The 21,780-nt window shown below is 39.0% G+C and overlaps 1 protein-coding gene across 3 annotated transcripts in view; it reads right to left on the bottom strand.

Moving 5' to 3' along the window:
- slc45a4a (solute carrier family 45 member 4a) overlaps window positions 1-21,780 on the bottom strand; it is an 88,243-nt gene that overhangs the window by 34,270 nt on the left and 32,193 nt on the right. For all 3 annotated transcript variants that reach the window (XM_030146757.1, XM_030146758.1, XM_030146756.1), the window contains one exon: window positions 17,681-19,054. In XM_030146757.1, coding sequence (XP_030002617.1) covers window positions 17,681-17,981 — 301 coding nt within the window. In that variant the 5' untranslated portion in view covers window positions 17,982-19,054. The remainder of the gene's footprint in view (window positions 1-17,680; window positions 19,055-21,780) is intronic.

Genomic DNA, 21,780 nt, shown 5'->3' on the forward strand with positions numbered 1-21,780 from the left:
CTAGAACAGGCCTACATTTATTTACCCTATTATTGCAATAAACGTGTCAGAAAATATCTTTTTCACCAATTGATTTGCACCTTTTTCCAGAAAAAAACGTAACTTTCAATATCCGTCCATTAATTGTCATTATTATATATAATGAATGCTTAGAACAGTGTGTTATAGTAAAAAAACAAAAAAAAGAACATACATTTTTATCATTTATTACATTTGCATATTGAAACTTTATGAGATAATAGAAATAAACGTTCAACTATTTTCCATGTGTTCAGACATTTTTGTTTGTCTAAATGTTCCAGCTTCTTATTTTTAGTTATTTTGGAAAAATACAGATAAAAACTATGGAGAAAAAAAGGTGAAAAGAAAACAGTGAAATTTGACAAAAACACGTCAAAACACACAAGTAGAACTCTCCAAAACAGCATTATCACCATTATAGAGAATTATTCACAAGAATTCACCACTAAAACCTCACTAAAACGCTCCTAAAATAATAAAAATCTTCCATCTGTCCACTGGAGATTTTTTTGCTTTTTGTCTTCAAAATCATGGGTTATGGTACACACAATGCTTTTTTTTTATGTTTTGCTCAATCAGCACCTTGTTGATGTCTTCTGTTAAGTTTTTCTCTACATTTTATCTTTGATGATCAGAATAATATTGTGTTTCTCTCCATTCTTTGGCCTTAGTCAAAAGTGAGTGATCTTCTTGATATAAAAAATAAATAAAATTAATGTCCAACTCCCCTAAAGTGAAACTGAACAATGGCGCTGTGTCCAAATACAGAACTGACCTCCTTTATCTCTCATCTCTGTCCATTCCCATTCTCAGAAACACTAAACAATCCTTCATATCCTGTACAGCCGTGAGAAACGCACAAGAAAAATGACAATGAGCGTTTTGAAAAGAGGGAAAAAGAAATAGTCGAAAAGCGAGAGTGGGGCAGAGGTGGTGGAGGGAGAAACTGGAGGGGAAGGAAGAAGGGTGAGAGCGAGAGTGGGAGGAAAAGCAAGAAGGAAGCAGGTGTTTGACGAAAAAAAAAAAAAAAAACATGAACAGAGTCAGGTGTAACAAGGGCTGGAGGAGGAACAAACACCACTGGGGAACATGGGAAATGTTCAGAAATACAGATTTGATGATTGATCAGCATCTGAGTGGAGGTTTGACTCCAACACTGGCTCCAGTCTATCAGTCAGTGCCTTGTCCAGCAGGGCCGTCTTAACCGCATTATGGGCCCCCGGGCAAGGTAATGTACTGGGGCCCCTCCCACAACTACTCACAGGAATTATGATTGGATGGAAGTCAGAGGTCTTCAGGATGTTATTTTCCATGAACATACATGGAATCCAGTTTAAACCATGCTGCCCCATTGTGATACGAAGATGATTTTATTAAGTTTCAGTCTTGAAGAAGAACGTTCTCCTGTACAGCTGATCACCATCACATGCACAAACATTCTGAGGGACACGTCAACAGTCAGGAAAACAGATTTCAAATTGTCTGAAATTATTTCTCTGAATGAATTCTAGTACAAAATTTTTAAAAATCTCTATAAAATGAATGAAAAACTTTAGTCCAAAATAAAAATTTGATGACTACAGCCTGGTGATGTCCTAAAATACCCAAGAACCCTCAGTATGAGTTTGCAGGGATGGTTCTGTATGGTTCAGAACAGGGTTAAAGGAGTCGAATGAAGGTTTGTGGGCAAAACTGGTACTGCCATCACATTCCAAATACTGTAGAGCCTGGTAAAATAAAAATAAAATAAGACATAATCCCTTAAAGAGTAACTTTTCTGTGAGATATAAGAATTTATTTTTAGACAATAGATCTGGAAAATCTGATTTCAAGAAATCTTACCAAGATAATTTTTACTTGTTCCACTGGCAGAATTTTTTTTTTTTTTTTTTTTGCTTAATTCCAGATATTTTTGCTTAAATCAAGCAAAAAAAAAAATCTGCATTACTTTTGTCTTTTCATTTATCTTTCCTGATGAGCTAAAACATCAGAGGTGATTTGTAAAATGCTTTGCTTCCTAAATCCTGTAGTTTGCATCCAGAGATTTGACTGTTGTGTCAGACTGAATATGAAACCGAGTTTGACAGTATTTATTACCCACAGCTTAGAAATACAAACCCTTAGCTTCTGCTTCATTTTTAAGGTTAGTGTCTTCAATTAATGCATGTAAAATGATGTGTGAATTCCATTATTTTTATGACAGATTTTTATGAAGAGGCAAAGTGAGGAGTGAGTCACTGTACAGTAGAGACATCAGTCACACAACAGCCCACATGACGCACAGCCAAGGTCATTAAACACAGCATCTACTACTGTGAAAGATCAGCTACGTGTCCCACAGCCGGTGGCAACAAACTGCTGATGGAAAAAAAAAAAATGGATTTGAAGGAAAAACAGATTGACTGCATCTCAAATAGGCTCAAATCTGATACCATTGATTTTAGACTGATTTATTCAGTTTACTTATCACAAAACACAATGAATAATATCACTGAGTCTGTATGTGTCCAAGTATGTGTCTTTCAGAAGGATAAAGGCCCAGATTAGACATCCTTCCTACGTAAAAGGTGGCATTAAAACTGCATGAATCCTTCCCTTATGCACACATATGCACACACACAGACACACACACACACATATACATACACACAGCTCAGTCAGCAGAGTTATGTAACAGCACTGCAGTGAAGCCGATGCCTCCGACTGTGTGAGAAAGACACAAGAGACCGACACTGACAAATGAATAAAGGTTATCTAGGAAATGCTTGTTTATATATATATATAAATGTAAAAAAATAAATAAAGAGTCTGCTCTGTCACAACATGTTCCATGCACATAGATGTCAAATAATCAATAAACAACCATAGGTGACTGACAGCAGGGGGCGTATTGATGATACTCCCACCAGCATCATCTAAAGGTGGTGGTGGTGGTGGCGGTGGTGGTGGTGGGGGGAGGGGGGCTGATTTTTATATGTAAGGCACTTTGTGTTTCATTTCACTGTATGAAAGTGCTATATAAATAAAGATTGATTGATTGATTATGCCTTTTCCTGCCTAAAATGTTTTTTTTTCTGTCTTGTTTATTCAATTCAAAACATCAGAAATGTTAAAGAACGGCACTGGCTGAATAAGAACATTTTGGAAAAAACATATAAAACTACGCTTTGTCTTCACAAACAAAACTTGCAAAGGGTTCAAAATGATTGCATCTGCTTCCAAAGAGGTGTTAATGCAGCAGTTATCACAGGCCTGCTGGGAGTTTTCATCAGTTTTGTGTTTTGGATGGCTGACTGTAGAGGAAAATGCAATGTAAACAGCACTTTGGCTTAAGAAAATTAGAACCTATGTGGTTTTTGCCATTCAATGATAATTTGTGGTTAGTCCTCAAAAAACTGGAAAAAACAATTAAAATAGATCATGTCTAATGTCTGGTTAAGTTCAAATCTACTTTGGTTTCTGGCATATTTGTCTTTCTATACACTATTCTACATCTGTATTACAACATTGGACCACTGGTGATTTTCTGCTGATATCAAAATAATCCTCCTTCATATAATCTTTCTGCTTTTTCAACATCATCCACATGTGTCTGTGTGTTACTTTAAATACCCCTTATTACTTTAATAAATCTATATAGAACACCTTTAGTGTGTATTTTGCCAGATATTTGCCTAATGTTTTGTAGTTCCTCCTGATTTTGTCATTGTGTTGTGGACCTATGACTGGATGTCGTCCTCATCCATCCATCCTTTCATGTCTGTTCTGTCAAAGGGAACAAGCATCAGTGAAAGAAGATACTTTTCTTTTCACACACATATAATATAACCCTGAGGCCAACCATTACTGGCTCTTCCTGACCACGATTAGCCTGTGTTGTATCTGGGAGAGGGTATATATGTGTGTGTGTGGTACATATGTACGTGTGTGTGTGTGTGTGTGTGTGTGTATGTGTGTGTGTGTGTGAGAGATGCTTTCACTGCAGATCTACATGCATCTGTCTCTGCTGTTACCCTTACACTGAGATCACAGATCACTGACTATGAACAATCTGTGAGTGAAATGTTAATACATCGAAGGTGTATTGTTCACATTTAATTTGTCTGCATATCAGCCTTTGCAGAAGTCATGTGAAATTCATTACACAAACATCTGTAATGACGTCAGTGATGAAGTTGCACCCAGGGTGTGTATACAGACAAACATGTGAGTTATTACAACCACACATGGAGGCTCCATCCGGCTGCTTTGAGTGGGAAATGATTCATTAAAAAGGTATATTTACTGACATTTAACCATTAGATTGTAATTAAACACTTTCTTTTTGCTTATCACCTTTTCATTCATTATATTCAGGTTCATCTGACCTCATTAATGTTGCCGAACCTAGACCTGACCACCTGAACCAAGCCCAGATCAGAACACTGCCCCCACAGGCTTGTACTGTGGGCACTCAGCATGATGGGAAATCACTTCATCGGCCTCTCCTCTCACCCTGATGCACCCATCACTCTGGAACAGGGTCCGTCTGGACTCATCAGACCACATAACCTTTATCCACTGAAACCCAATCCAAACTTTATGTTCTTTATCACACTATGGATGTGTTACACATTTACACACCTTCTTGTGTCTCATGAGAATCTAATCAGTGCATCAGCTGGTGTTAAAGAACCTGCTGCAACATGAACTTGTTGAAACATATTAATGACTGCAGTAATTATCCAATGGGAGGATCTTATCTATTTGCTTGGTAAAATTCAGGGCGTCAACCTTTGTTTTTGTTCCAAGCACCAGGTGTAGACTCTGTTTACACCTAGTACTTGGGTGTACAATGTCAAGATTCAGATCACAAAATACAGGTTGTGTTAATGCCAGTCCTAAATGAATAATAACCAGATTTGACTTGACCTCATGTGGAGGTTGTCACGCTTGTATTATTTCTGTAAAATGTCCTCACACCTGTACTGAGTTCTGGACTTCTGACTCACAAGAAACACTGAGCACTGAAGAAAATGCATAGAAATGGAAGATTCATGTCCCTGGAGTCACAAGGAACACAATGGATTAAAATGACAAATTAATAACTTTATGTGGTGACAGTGATGTTGAACCAAAAATGGAAGCCAAGCTGTCAGCAGATATAAAGAAAAATGTCTGCAGGTGGCTCATCATGAAGCTAAATCTAATGATAATAATGTAAATACAGTGAGGAACAAGACTGGATACTGGACAGAGGATATCCGAGGGTCCAACAGGTCAGATATTTGACATAATACTGACTTCACTGCTGCAAAGAAGAGGAATATGTATGTATGTATGTATGTATGTATGTATGTATGTGTTTGTGTGTGCGTGTATATATATATATATATATATATATATATATATATATACACACACACACACACTTATGTGTGTGTGTATGTATGTATGAGTGTACGTATGTATATGTGTGTATGTATGTATGTGTGTACGTATGCGTGTGTATGTATGTGTGTATGTGTGTATACGTGTGTGTGTATGTGTGTATGCATGTGTGTATGCATTTGTGTATGTATGTGTGTATGTTTGTCTATATGTGTGTATGTATGTGTGTATGTGTGTATGTTTGTCTATATGTATGTATGTATGTATGCATGTGTGTATGTTTGTATAAATGTATGTATATATGTGTTATATATGTGTACAAATGTATGTGTGTGTGCATGTGTGGAGAACAAAGTGCATAAAACCTGCAGCCACCAGACCATCTGCAGCTGAGTAATGCCGACGGTCCTGGTAGAACAGCCTCAGTTCAGCGTCTGCTGCCACCATCCACTGTCCACATTACCACAGAACACTCCGGGGGCAGATTGGCCTGGTGATTCATCAGCGTACCCAGAGCCCCAGGATGACTAGATGGTCCTCGTCACTCCGACGGACGAACAAGATGGAGAAGAATCAAAATGTATTTAATGAATGACTATTGGAACCACTACCACTGTCATTAAATGCATTTATCAGCTCTTTAAAGGCCTTCATTTAAGGACAGGCTTCCTCCTTTTTCCTCATCCTAATTTCTTGTTCCTAGAGCTCAGCACTGGCTTGTTTTTGATGACTTGGTTTCCCTGGGGGAGGGGTGGGAGCAATGTGCTGACAAACAAATGCACCAGCAATACATTCAGTGCAGCATTCCTCACGTATGTCCCAGCTGCAGCACACGCATACCTGGCTTATCTCCGGTATCATGGGAAAACACGCTCAGCCATACGAACACACAGAATATGGCTTTGTCTTGAAGACTGAAGTATCTGCTGACTGTGTGTTTACTTCAGCACACAAACACAGCACCTCACAGATAACATACTGGTCTTCCTACTTGTTTTGCCTTTCATGCATGTGTATTTCAGCCATGCGTGGACCCCATGTCAGCAAACAGCCTCCTGTAAAGTCCTCCTATGTCTAAGCATGGACACACCGCTAACATTAATGAATGAACAAAGCTACTGCAGCGATTATATAAAAGGTCTATAAATAGCAAGGTTTTAAATAACTGAGACTTCTGAGTTTGTATTCAACACGTCCACCTCTTTGTGTAGATGTGGACAGATCTGGACTGCAGTGGAAAAGCCTCACAGGCTGGAAAAACACACCTCACCTGTAAACGGCTTCTCACAGTTCTCCTTGTAATTGTTTTTTGACGCATATTTCATCATAAAATACACTGCAAAACCGCAGAAAAAGTTATAAGCACCTTCAGCTTTTATCTATAGGATGAATTTGGTGTGATTTATGCTCCACAATACTTATGCAATATCACAATGAAAGTCACAACATTCACTTCTGTCCTGAGCTGCATAAATTTTCACTACAATCTTTTACCGATGTGACGTCTTCTCCAGCTCATCCTAATGACGGTTAAGGGGGTTGAAGTCCTGACTGGTTATTAAGAAAAGAAAAGAAAAGAAAAGAAAAGAAAAGAAAAGAAAAGAAAAGATAAGATAAGATAAGATAAGATAAGATAAGATAAGATAAGATAAGATAAGATAAGATAAGATAAGATAAGATAAGATAAGATAAGATAAGATAAGATAAGATAGTTTATTTGCTATTTGTACACATTTGGGTACATAAGAATTATTCCACAGAGGTCTCATACTACAAGTAAATAAGAATAAAGGATAGAATCTGAATAAAAGTTATAAGATATAAGCAGTATAAAAGCAGTGTAAAAACACTTATAAGGGTAAAAACACTTAAAAGAGTTATTAGTTTTAAATAACTTGATGAATCATACAGTATTAACAAAAGATATGGTCATCGATTCTAGAAAACAACAGGACAGGCATGGAGTCACTTTAATTAAAGGTCAGACTATAGAGCAAGTGCAATCATACAAATACCCTGGGACTATAATCAATGAAAAACTGTGTTTTAATGAAAACTGCAGATGTGTGTGTAAAAGGGCCATCAGCGCCTTCACTGTCTTAGAAAACTGGAACACTTCCACATGGACTGAACCATTTGAACATAGTTTTATCGTTCGTTTATTGAGTCTGTTTTATCTTTTTCCTGGTGCTGTGGTTCGGTCAGACCTCAGTTGCAGAGAAACTCACTGAATCAAATAGTCAGATGGTCCAGTCGCCTGATTGGTCAGTCCCAGTCTTGTCCCTCCTCCCTGTCCACTAAACAGGTCCAGAGGATGGTTTCATCAGTTCTTAATAATGACTCTCATCCTTTACCAGGTGAATTTCAGCTCCTTTCCTCTGGACGGAGGTTTTTAGTCCCAGGTGCAGGACACAGCGTTTATAAAAACAGCTGTGTTCCTGTCGCCGTCACTGAGCTGAAGAAGAAATAGTGACATTGCACTTTATTTATTTACTTACTTTAGTTATTTATCCTACTTCTTTGCTCTATTTATTATTATTGTGACTTCTAATTTTTAAATTTTAAGTTCTTATCCTGGTTTTTATCCCAGAGACTGTTTTTATCTTCTTCAGTTTTTTTTTTATTGTGTTTTACTGCATCTTGTTTTCATTTATTTGATCTTATTTATTTATTTTATCCTTTTACTTATCCATGCTGCTGTACTGTTGAATGGTGGAACACTGAGCGCTTTTTGTCTTGACACTCGATCAAGTACCTGCTGAACAGGTTCAATGTATGTTTTGTTGTAATGCCAAATGAGATCACTATGTCTGCCAAACAAATCTACCCACGGGTACAAATAAAAGAACCTTGAACCTTGTATTAATCCCTGCAGTGATGTCCTGTTACTGAGTTGCTTAGTTTACGTCCTGTGGTGTCTGTTTTTCAACGGGGCGGTTTAAAGCCCACATCCTCATGGCGCCTCAGCTCAGATACACATTTTATCCATCACCACTGTCCCATGAGTGACTGGGTCAGATTATGGTGATTAGTCACTGTGTGACATCCAGCCAGTCATTTCTATAAGCCTGTATTACAGTTGTGTATGCCTGCAAGGTCATCTGCTGGATTAGACCAGCGAGTGTGATAGGATAAAGCCCAGCATTAGGCTGCCTTACCTGGCACGCTTCACAACACAAACAGTCTAAGATCACATTCACCAAACTACACTGCAAAAAAGGTTTCTAAGAAAGGGGAAAAAAGCTGAAGCTGCTGAAGGTACAGTCAAGAAAAAAAAAAAAAATCAACAAATGAGCAGCACATACAATTAGTCAGACTGTCTTTCATCATGTCTCCATAAAAAAACTAAAAATAAGCTGTTTTCATAAATGAGAGGAAGAACTTCCACATTCCCACATTTCCAGTTTCCAGTGTCCATTTGTTGTCGTAGGCATGTTTTCACACTTTACTGACTATCTGGGAATGTGCTGCAAACAGTTCATTAGTCCTGTGACTTACATATGTTTAATCTATCAAAAGTGATTCAAAAAGGTATTCTTATTTCCCATTTACCCTTTTTTTAAAGGGAAAAAAACACAACAAATGAAGAAAATGAATGAAAAAAAATCTTGAAGTTTAAAACATAAAGTTTTGAGATCAGTAAATTAACTGTCTTTGAAAATCTTTTTTTTTTTTTACATCACTATAAACATTATCTTTCAATGTTTAATGAATTTTTATGAATGTAAGTTATTTGTTGCATTGAAAGGCATCAAGTCTGAGCATGAGGAGAGTGGTTTAATGTTCCACTTCATCTTCACCATCACTTTGAAGTTCAATGTAAGTGGTTCTGTTGCTCCTTCAGTATTTCTCAGTCTCTTTCTGACTGAACTCACATTAACCTGCATTAAGTCATTGTCTGACTCTCAGAACGAGGACAGGTTCACAATAAATAGAGTTTTCAGCATACACTGTTTTTTCTAGTCTCTGGAATCAAATAGTGAAACTCAGCCATGAACGACTCCAGTGGTTGCTTGGCAACCGCTGAACTGATCAAACTCTGAGAACATACAGATTCTTTTGTGCTGCTTTAACAAATGACAAACGGCCTCATAAGTCAATTCAGAGCAATTACCGTTTTTCCGTAAATTTCAGTAAATCCTGCCGATTGAACTGCTTTATTATTGTGAATAATATTTGGACAACACGTCACCTGAGCACTTTAAATCTCTTTTAAAGACGCACCTATTTGCACTGGCTTTTAACACAAGTGTGTGACTTTGTTTTTCTTCTGGTTGCGTTTTTAGATGCTATTTATCCTATTACTGTGTATCCGTTTATTATCAGTTTTAGTAAATATTGTATTTATTCTTATTTTACTAGTTTTTATAACATATCTTGCATTTGGATCTGAAGATTTGTATAGCACTTTGAGTTGTTTTAAATGTGCTATATAAATAAACTTGACCTTGACCTGGACAAAATGTCGTTATGTAAGCTATTAATCCTGAGACTTGTCTTAATGAACCAGTGGTGAAAGGACACTGATCAAATATGAGCATTAGGACTCAGTGACTGAATTCGACAGTCAGTCACAGCCGATCCTGTTCTGGTTTGTCATGTGACTATTTCCAGGAGAAATTAAGTTGTCATCCTTGACTACCAGCTGTTAATTCAAGTCAGATACTGAATTAGAGGGGATTTAACCCCCCACCCCACTCCAATTCATCCCAGATGTGCTTCAGGTCTGACACTATGTTTGGTGGCGATTTCAGAAAGTTTGCTCATAAACTTGTGCGGATAGAGAATTATTGGGGCAATTATATTTCTGTGGCTGTTGGCTAATGTCAGGTTTCTTCACTGGAATGACATTCAACATTCCAGATTAAAGATTCTTTTATTTATTTCGGCCTTTCTTACTTTGCTGTTGATGTTAAGCTCCACAGTGATCTAAAACAGACAAATATTCTGCAACATTAGCTTTAATAGGCTAGCTGTTTTTCCGTCATATAAGCCTTAAAATAAGGCTTGTTGTAGTCCTAAAATAAGTGTATATATCTAATCTATTCTTGACCATTCCAGAAAGAAAACTTATTTTGTTATAATTTTTTTTTTCTTATTTGCCAAGGTTGAGATAAGTTTGAATACTACAAAACTACAGGACCATAGAAGTCTCATAAATCACCTACAGAAAATGTCTACTGTCATTAGGGTGACCAGATGTCCTGCTTTGTGTGGGACAGTCCCACAGTTTTATTATTTTTCACATGTGCTGCAATTTGAGATGTTGTCCCGCATTGTTATTACCAGTCAGGCTACAGTGTTGAAACATATGTTCTATAATCTGGCACTTATCAGTTGCCTGTGTTGACAGAGCGGAGAGAGGGAGCGCTGTCATCAGGGTGCAGGGGGCGGGGCTCAGGGTGCAGGGGGCAAACTGTGTGATTGTGTCAATCGAACTGTGACAGGGAATACCACAGGTTAAGGGCATGACCGCCAAAAGCAAACTACCAGTATACAAAATAGTAGAACACAGAGGAAAGGAGGAAACAGTGAGCCAAGAGAAGGAAATGCAGCTCCAGTAAAGACTGGGAGACTACCTACCTGTGACTGAAACCAGTGAAATGAGAGTCTGAGAATGTTTTTTAAGAAGTTTGCCAAAGTCAATTTTCAGTCACTTATACCTGAGAGATTGAATAGCAGCATTGACTGAATGTTGTGTTGGACTGTACACTGTCAAGTCTGTTTATAAGAGGAACTGTCAAATAGCACCAAAGCCTCCTGCCACTATGTTTTCTTATGTGAGTGAACTTAGAAAAGATGCCTTTAAATAAAATATATGAAGTTTTCATTTCCATAGTTGTTAAAGTGCTACCAAATCAGCAAGACATCAACGACCAGTAATGTTACAAACTAAGGGGAAAAACATAGTATTTATTTTTTAAGTTACCTTGCTGAATTTCCACTACATGGAACCGGCTCAACTTGCCTCAGGTACCTGGTCGTCATAGCAACGCAGCACGTAACTTCCGTGTCGTCTGCTCAGAGAGCTGCTGATAAATACGTTTGTTGTGTGTTGTCCCGTCAAACTCACGCTGAATTTTTTTGTCAGCCACCAAGAACAGAAATGTGTGAACCTCCTGAACCGACCACGGTGTGGTTCTGTGGGCTGTGATCATGGATTAACCTACTGGTATATTTCCTGTAAACTTCAGAATCTGTTTTTTTTTTTTTTAATAGTGGGTCACACATTGATGATGCAATGATGCAGAGACAACTCTCTGACCAATCAGGGGTCTGCTGTGTTTACACATCACATTTTAGTATCTCTTCCCCTGTTTTTGAACCTCAGTGGAGCAGATACCAAAAAACTATTACCAGGTACCAGATTCCAGGATCTTTTACGTAATGGAAATGCAAAAAGGCTGAGTCCAGTCGAGTCGAGTCAGTACCATGTAGTGGAAATGTGTCATTAGACTAGTTCCATGCATTGGTGTCCCACACTGTCCCACTCAAACATAGTCTCTGTCCTTTCATCTGCTGAGTTGGGGTCTGGTCAGCCACTTTAAAGTCTGACTATCCATTAACCAAACAGCAGAATCAACAGTAACGAACAAGTATTTCACTCAAACGCTGTACTGACCATCAACATGAAACATGTTTTGAACCCCCCACCAACACACACACACACACGCACACATATTCCCTCCGTTTCACAGACCAACGTGTTGTGGGGTTATGTACACAATGGTTTCACTCAGCATGAGCCAGGCAGTCGGCTTATTAGCTCTGGAGTTAATTCCAGTAGATATGGGGGGGGGGTGATATTATCCCAGTACTTGAACCTCAGACACAGGGGTTTGTTTTTGCTGTGTAATGTCTTCATCGTAGGTAGATGGTGGATTCAAAACAATGAGCTCCTAAACGGCCTGTTGCTTAACTCCAGCTCGGTCCTGAATAAAGCCTCGTGTGTTTGTTTACTTGTGTTTATTCCTCTGGTTTTAGAATTAAAGTACCTTAAGACCACCTGCTTGCACAGCGCTCAGTACAAATCAGTCCAAGATGACACTGAAAACAGGCATTTACACCAAATACCTGCATATGTGTATGGTTTATAATCTGTTTCCTATTCAGTGGTATTCAGAGGAAACATGAACATGAATCACTACATTTCTACTGGGTTACATTTGACTGGGTGGAGGAGACAGATATAAATGTCCACACTTTGAACCTGGATTTATGTCAGTGATAAATAATAACAGGGAGTCCAGCACTGAAGGAAAAGGCCAACTGTGACCATCATAGGAATAGGCTTCAAACTTTGGAAACATTAAAACTAAGAATCACAATTTCCATTAAATAAGACAGAGATGTTTTTGAAATTTATTCGCTTTGCAGGGGTTCCCAAACATTAGACCCTGTGAACCCCAGAATAACAGTGCTGGAGGCTGGTGACCCCCACTATCCCTGAAGTGACTGAAACATTTAGAAAAAGCATAAGCACAGGACTCATGCAATGATACTGTGGCATATCTGCAGCGTTGCATTGTGTGTACTGGACATTTTACTCATTGTATTCTATTTGATGTGCAGGGGTTCAAGGGGGGAGTTGCGTTAATGTTTATTTAAGTTAATGTGTCTGTATTACAACATTTAATGACCTTTTTACGTTTATTACCCAAGGGGTATTGTTTTTTGATCAGTTTGTTGTTTTTTTTGTTTGTTTACACTTCAGTAGCAAAACTATTAGCTGAATTCAGACCAAATTGGGTTTATAGATTGCCAGTGACACAGAACAGATGTGATTACATTTTAGGAAAAGTAGGTCAAAGTTCAAATTTTTATGAATTTTTAAAATCTTTTTTTTTTTTCATTTACTTATAATGGGTGAAATTTCACATCTATAAAAACACCAATTTTGTTTCAATTTACTTCAGACTTGGCACATATATAGAGGCAACTGATATGCTGACATCAGCACACAGAGACACGATGACATCAGCTGTATCAATGTCCAAATAAGACACAACACATGCAAGGGGCAGGGTTTGTTGTGCCTGGAACCACTTATTTTTATCTTTATTAATGTGATACCATTAGTCAAACCTGTAGGCCGAACAATGCTTTACCTGTTTGTCGATGTTAAGTTGTTGTTCATGCACTAGTGCTGAAACTGCTGCTCATTCAAAGTGAAAGCTCTTCTTTTGTTACTTGAAACTCATACATCAAATTGTTAGTGCAGCAATAAAGCCCGTAATACAGTGGTTCCAACCTTTTTTGGCTTGTGACCCCATTTTAACATCACAAATTTCTGACGACCCCAGTCATTAAAAACGGAGACATTTTATTTGCTAAAATTAATTTGTTTTTACCTCCGGCAGGAGGTATTGTGATTGCTTTGCTTTGTGTGTCTGCATGTTTGTTTGTTTGCTTGCGTGTTTGTTTGTTTGTTAGTAAGATAACTCAAAAAGTTATGGACAAATTTTCAGAAAATGTTGATACTGGCACAAGGAAGAAATAAATACATTTTGGTGGTGACTGGGGGGGGCAGATCTGTCTTGGTGGAGGTCTGTGCTCTCCGAGTGCTTTTCTTGTTGATCATGTAATAGTTTATTTACTATGTTGCAAATAAGCATACATTTTAGAGGACATTTAGTCTATATAATGTATATTATTATGGACAGAGGCAGTAAATCCAGGTGTAGATTACTGCACAAAGGGAGGATTGGATTTTCCTTGGTCAGGATATGTACAGTCAGTCCAGCTTGGATCTATAAGGCTGACAATTAATACTGAACAAACAAGAACTGATACTATGAATTATGAAAGAGCTGCAGCATCTGAAACTGACCACAGTGAACATTTGACAGATAAACAGAACCACAGTGCTGCAGTTTCACAACCACAGTTTGTCATGTCTGTTATGGATTGTGATTATCTCTGTCAACTCACCATATATTTTTTATTAGTGTGTTTTTATTTTTATCAATTACTAGAACTTTCAAGCAACCCCATTTGAATTCCAGGTGACCCCAAGGTTGAAGAACACTGCCTTAATCTGTCGTAATTACTTCAGGGGTCACTTCAAGAGGTTTCTGAAAATCAACTCCCGACCCCCCGTTGGTGTCTCCCCCTTTGAGAACCCCTGCTCTATGGTCTAATGAGGCCCATGATCCACATATGAAGTCCATGCAGTTGGAGCTGGTGACCGTAGTGACATGTGTTCACGTCTCACTGTGGACAGAACTACTGTTCCAGCCTTTTCCAGGCACGCACTTGACCTGTCCACAGTCATATTCATCCAATCCAAGTAGATTTAGTTCATAATGAGTCATTTCTACATGTTTACCTGTGCCAGAGTTTCTGCAGCACAGAACGCTTCAGTGTAATTTGACTCACCATGACCTCACAATAAACTGAAAATACTGAAGCCAGACTCTGAACAGAAATAGCTCCACAGTTTGGACATCTTTCTACACACTTTTTACTTTAGGAGCATCACTCTGTTGTGGTCCTCCTCTCATCTAAGACTACACCCAGACAACTGTTTAACCTGATATTACCACCTACTCCTAATAGATGCCGCCAAAAAGAACATTTGAGGTGTCTGTCCACAAACCTCATGTTTACCTTTCAATCTATCAATGGACAGAAATTCAAGAGTATTTGGAAGGGTCTCTGTTTTCAGTTCATTTGAACCCATAAAGACCCAGCGCTACTTCTATGACAGTTCCCAAATGAATTTATCTCTTTAACCTTCCTTAAATGGTTTATCACCATTTAATGTAATATTATATTCTATATTTTGCATTTTTTAAGTGTAAATCATGTATTTTCCCAAATTTAATTCACTGATCATACAAATGTTCATTAAAGCTCAGAGGATAATTGAGGGTTATTTTATCAAAAACTGAGAAAACTGAAGAAAAAAAGACTTTTTCATCAAAATATATCATTAACTGAATATAAAACAGCTGTCTCAATCCACTGTCACTGATCCAACTCCATGGGTTTTACTGCTGAATCAATGTTGTAGAAGATGATGATGTTTCCAAGTTCACTACGGAGCCTCTGAACGTCCAAATGGGTCATATCTGATGACCATGAACAGATGAATAACTGTATTTTACACCAAGTATTGACATGTATTGATAGGATTATTGGATCAAAAGGTATTTTAGACGATTTTGTTCAATAGCTGATGTTTGGGTCTTTGTGCGTTAAAGAGGGTCGGCCCTTTCTGCTTTAGATCAGTATAAAGGTCACAGTGAAAGGAAGTCACTTAGCCTAACGAGAAAAGCCTGAGCCCCCAGGATTAACTTTGAACATCAGCGATGACACTCCACGCAAAGTCAGCTTTCAGTCCACTAGATTTCATTTATTTCATTGTACTAATCTGCGATGGTTGTGTACAAAAGTGGTTTCAAATCTACTTAGAGGGGCTCAGATATCCTCATTTAAAACAAGTCATTTAGGGCAGCTAAATCAGGACAACAACAAGAAAAGCCAACAAAAACCATGCAGTATCTCCCTGATACTACTACAGGATACAAGTATGCAAGGTACAAACTGGTATCAAACCCCAGTGTCCTCCCTTAGCGATAACATACTGGAGAACAGAACATCATGGTAACACAAAAAGCAACGACCTTCAAAATGGAAGAGACTTTCCCACAATCCTTAAGCTGAAACATGCAGTGGGAGGGCAGCGTTTCAGAACCAGTTCCCTGTCGAGGCTCATCCTTGGAAAACCAGCCAAGAGTCACGGTGGAGGCAAAGCGACCTGCCACTCATGTCGCCGTGGTTACATAAGCCAGGAGATCACACTGAGAGGGGACGGAGGAGAGTTGACCAGAAAAGGAAGCAGACACAGGAGGATTTGAGCGGTGACTTTGGATTAAACACAAGGTTAGGGCTGCTTTTATCTCCCCACCAGCTCTGTCTTCCGTCCTCCTTCCCTCTCTACCTCCCACATCAGAGGGCATCGGCGTTCTCGGAACTAAATTGTACTTGGCATTTTGTCAAAGGCTGTCAGATACTGGGTGTAAATGACAGCGGTCCCACTGGGGGAGGCCTGTGCTTGTATGTGAGTGCGGTGTGAGTCAGCTAATCTGCAGGCAGATCCACTGGTCACCATCTGAACAAGGTGAACAGGAGGTGGGACACAGGACTGAGCAGACAGACAGACAGACAGACAGACAGACAGCTGCCACCTGGGCCTTTAAATGTCAGTGTTAAGACATGTCAGTAGTGGTCTTAGCTCCATGACACACAACTGTACCCACACACACACTGGACTCTGAACAGTCAGGATGTCAGTAAACACAGCTACCATCACAACATCAATGAACCCATTTATGTTTGGGGCCTTTGTCAAAGAACCACAAGGGCTCTGGGTTCATTTCTTTATTTGATCTTAATATGAACATGTCTTCACTGTAAAGACATTTTAAGACATTTTAGGTTTACATTTACTAACATGAATAATGTCAACAAATATGAACAACCTGACTGTCTTAAGAAAATTAAATGCACTTTGACCAACATTGCACCTGTTACTAAATGTACTGTGTATTTGTAGATCCACTGTGATCTGTCAGTTGTGTAAATAATAAGCTGAGGCATGATGTTGTTGAAACTGCGCTTCAGCTCATACATCATTGTTCAGGTTATTCACATTTTCTTAGTGTGTTTTTACTTTTTTCACACTAAAACAGTGAAAAATTCTGAGTTATTTACAAGTTATTATGCCGCCTACGGTGTTGACTCGTGGGGAACCATGGGGTCTAGATCCTGGACTTCATCATTGTCTATACCAAGGGTGGGATGTGAAAGGGGGGGTGTTTTTAAAATCCACATCCTGACCCTGAGAGCCAACATCCCGGTCCCCCAGCATGGATATCTGTTGTGTATTCACGCATGCTGTACCGCATTTGTCCAGCAGTCACCGCCAAAGCATTCATGTGATTCTGGGCATAACAACGTGATTGTAAGGCTATTTAAAATTAAAAATAAAATTACGAATATCTCCCAAAGTGTTGGTCCTATCAACTTGCCGTTTTCACCAGTCTCTTCCTTCACCAAACATACATAAGTATGACAAACTGCAGCAGTCAGCTCTGTATGGATTTAGTGTGATGCCCATGACACACACACACACACACACACACACACACACACAAACACTCACAAACACACAGTGTCGCCTTCCCTTTTATAATATAGATTATTTTAGACTGAATGTGGCCCCTGATTGACAGCCCTGTTCTATAGAATCATGTGACAGTGTTGGTGTGGACTCTTTTCTCACCAATCTGCAGCAGCACCGGCGTCACCAGCGCCGTCTCCATGGCGTAGCAGAACTCCCGGCCGAACATCACGGCCCCGTGCATCACCCATCTCTTCAGCGGGATGCCTTCGATGGATCCTTCACTCACAGACTCCTCCCCTCCTTGACCTCCACTCCCCAATCCATCCGTCTCTCCTGCTGCTCCACCCTTGTCCTCCTCCGAGCTCGGTGCCGTGGGGTTTTTACCGCTGACCCCGCCCACCAGAGATCCGACCTGCATAGCGTCAGCCTCCGTGTTCTGGGGAGGCATGGTGGAGGGCATGCACGCCAGGAAAAAACAAACACGCCGCCTCCAGCACACGCAAAATGATGACAACAATCAACTGTAGCTACAGAAAAAAACAGCACTTCTGCAAAAAACTAAAAACAAAAAAACACACTTCTGCAAAGTATTCCTTTCAAGTTACATGGACTTGTCTTAATAGTAGTAACTTCCTAGAAGTAATTATACACTAGTAACTATGAGGAACTGTAAAATGTATTAAGCTTCAAATTGTAATTTCTAATAGTAACTTGCTGGTAATAGTAGTCAGTTACCTGCAAAATGTGAGCAATGACTACCAGACTGAAAACAAACAAACTTCAGAGCTTCACCTTGAGAGGTAAAGTCATTTAACTAATAAAAAAAAGGATGCAGACATTAAGAATGAAAAAATGAATAAAAATGACCACACTACTGTGTGCAGATCTACTAGATCAGTATTCGCAGATCAGTATATGATCAGATCTCAGTTCTCCAAAAACACTGTAAATCCACCTCCCAGTTTAAAACAAAAATAAATAAATAAAATTAGCTTTCCAAAGACTTGTAGAAAATCCCCAAAAAATGAAGGAAGCAGTTGAATTTTCACAGGAAGAGTGTGTAGTACATTCCAAGAGTGAGTTTGTGCGTTTTCTCAGTGTTTGTGTGTTTGTGTGTCAGGTGTGTGAGATCAGGCCTAAACTCAGTCAGCTTTATTTGGTTGGTTTGTGTGTCTGTTTTATATGCCTGTTTGTGTGTATGTGAAAATATGTATGTTTATAGTGTGTGTGTATGTGTGTGTATGTGTATGTGTATGTGTGTGTATGTGTATGTGTGTGTGTGTGTGTGTGTGTGTGTTTATGGCTTTTTTGTCATTGAGGTTTCTACCTCTTTTTTACTGTCTATTACAGGCTGTAAAAATCCATATAGAAGACCATTCAGTGAGTTCCAGAGTCATTTTTTTTTCTATCGAGGGCTGGATGATGGAGTGGGGGGGTGCGGTAAAGAAGCCGCAGGGGGAGGGGGGAGGACGAGGGCAAGTGGCGAAGGTTGGCGGAGCTCCTCTGAAAATCCCCATCGATTGGCTGATCAATCTGGATGAAGAGGAAGATGAAGAGGAGGCAGGAGTCGTCCCATTGGTCAGGAGCCGACATGAAGAAAGAAGAAAAAACAGAAAACACAGGCACTCATTAAACTTTCATATGAGCTTTGGAACACACTGTATAAAAACTTTAACAGCCATATGTCAGAAAGCCGAAAGCAGAATTACATAATTTCCCAACAAGGTCAACATTCAACATTTACTTTACTATCATACAATATAAGGGGTGATCAGATCAGCTTCCTGAACTTTGACAAAACACTCTTATACAGAGAATCAGCTCAACTCACCTTAACCGTAACGCTAACCCTAAATGTTAGAGTTAGGGTTACCCCACCCTTACCCTAACCCCTAACATTCAGGTTGAATGTCAGAATGCAAAACACTAAAATACAATAAAATCTATTGGTGCAAACTTTTGAATATTGATGGTGATAACAACCATCTCTTAATATAATGAACAGAGGAGAAAAAAGAGCTGATTTTCTACAAACTGGATTATAATTTGACACATTTGTCAGAACATGAATGTGAGGTGGATGTGGAACTGGAGTCTGTGTTTCTGTTTCTGTGGAGGGTGCACCCATTAACAGGATTGTGTTGTGAGGGTCCCAAGCCCCGGCTGCAGCCCCCAACAACCAGATATGGGACATGAATATCCACTTATGATTGGGTAAAGTATCCCATTTTTGGATTTGTGTAAAAAAAAAAAAAGAAAAAAAAACATCACATCCTGCTTCACTACCCTGGATTTTCTTTTCCACCAGTTCTGCTGCATCTGTACTGGTTTGTGATGAACACTGTCTTTATGTGCAGATGGAGCTTCAGTCCAGTGACTCCACAGACACAAAATGCCATCTATCCTTTTTTGTAAATGTGTAGCAAACAGGCTCCAGGATGGGGGGGGGGGGGGGGGGGGGGGGTGTAACGTCAGGTCATGGTCCACTCTACAGATATCAGATGTGGAAGGCCATGACGTTCCTGCTGTATCTGCTCCTGTTCACACTCACCCTGTTCACACTCAGTCTGTTCAGTTACAGCTGCAAAAGGATGTGGGGGATTTTTAAACTCCACTATTTTTTCCACTGATTTTGATTCCTGAAGGTTTTACAGGTTTTCAAGATTTGCCATAGGATGCAGCTCTCTGCGGTATAAACACCACCGTCATTAACAGTCTAAGAAAATATCGGTTCTGCAATATATCGTGATATTTCATTTCACAATACTGTATTGATATTAAAAAGTAATATATCGATATTTTTAGGTATTTATTCAAATTCATTTTTGTTGTGTTTTTTTTGTTGTTTATATTTTATTTATTATTTTTTAACACTCTTATTAAATAATGTTCATTCCCTTGTTGGGATTGAACTAAAATACTGTTCTGATGTTAGTTCTGAACTAATAGAATATGAACATTTGAACAGGATCTTAAACTGTAATGTCCGTAAAGCAGAATTTCAGTTTGAACACAGGAACATTTTGTGATATAGCATTAGATCCTGTTGTGATCAAATAAAAATGTGTTTAGTATTTGTGCATATTTCTGGTTTTAATTCAATTCTTCCAGGAAATAATCATTAAAAAAAAAGAAACAAACAAAAAATTGCCTTTTTAACAGTATCATGATATATCCTATCATGATCCTAGTATTGTGATTTGTATCATATCGCCAGATTCTTGCCAATACACAGCCCTAAGTAACAGTGTGTTGTTGGTTCTTTTAAGTGACTTAAACTGTTTCCCACTCACAGAAAACATAAATATACAGAGTTTAATCTAACCTTAAACTCAGAGGTTGATGACACATTAACAGGTTTTAAGTGTCTAACTCCTTTGACAGTACACACACACACACACACACACACACACACACACACACACACACGTGTATGCTCGCCTATGAAAGAGTCTATTTTTTAAATAGTGTAATTGCTTTGAGCACATGATTGGTACTTGCATACGTTCAGACAGCCTTTGAACCTGGATGTGACGGAGGAAAGACTGTGATGTGTTTGAAACATTTTCATACTGTACTGCTGTTGTAAAGACGGTGAACAGAGGGCCTGTGTGTATGGAGGAAAAAAAAAAAAACTAAACAAAAAAAACAAGGAATACAGGCCTTCAGCAAACAGTGTCATAGGGAGAGAACAACACTGCATGGATGTTTAACACTAATTCCCACAGAGTTGCATTCCTAAGTGTGTTTTTGTGTTGAGGGATTATAACCAATGGAGACAACACATTTCATCACACACACAACAGTCACTAATACACAGCACGTGAACGAAACAAACACACACACATACAATAGCAGTGTTAAGAGCTTAATCAAGCCTCTTAGGAAGAGAGTGAGAAAGAAAACAGAGGAAAGAAAAGGAAAGGATAGGTGTAAAGTGGGAGGAATAAGAACTGAAGAGAAAAAAAAAAACAGATTGATGGAGGAGGTTGAAAAGTTTCCAGTTGTGCTTCTATCTTCCTCTCCGTCTCCTCCCCTCATCTCTCTGATCCATTTTCAGTGCTCTCACATGTTCCATTAACATTCATGATGCACTCAAGATGGCCATGAATATTTCATAGTCACAGACAGCCCCCTCCTCACGTGAGCCCACACACTGCGGTCCATTACATAACTGACTCCTCTCCACATGGGTTCAAGGGGCTTTGTTCCTCCGTAGACCAGTATGAGGTGGGACCAGTTCCTTCCACTAAAACACC

Source organism: Sphaeramia orbicularis, chromosome 11, assembly GCF_902148855.1.
Source record: "Sphaeramia orbicularis chromosome 11, fSphaOr1.1, whole genome shotgun sequence".
NCBI lineage: Eukaryota > Metazoa > Chordata > Actinopteri > Kurtiformes > Apogonidae > Sphaeramia > Sphaeramia orbicularis.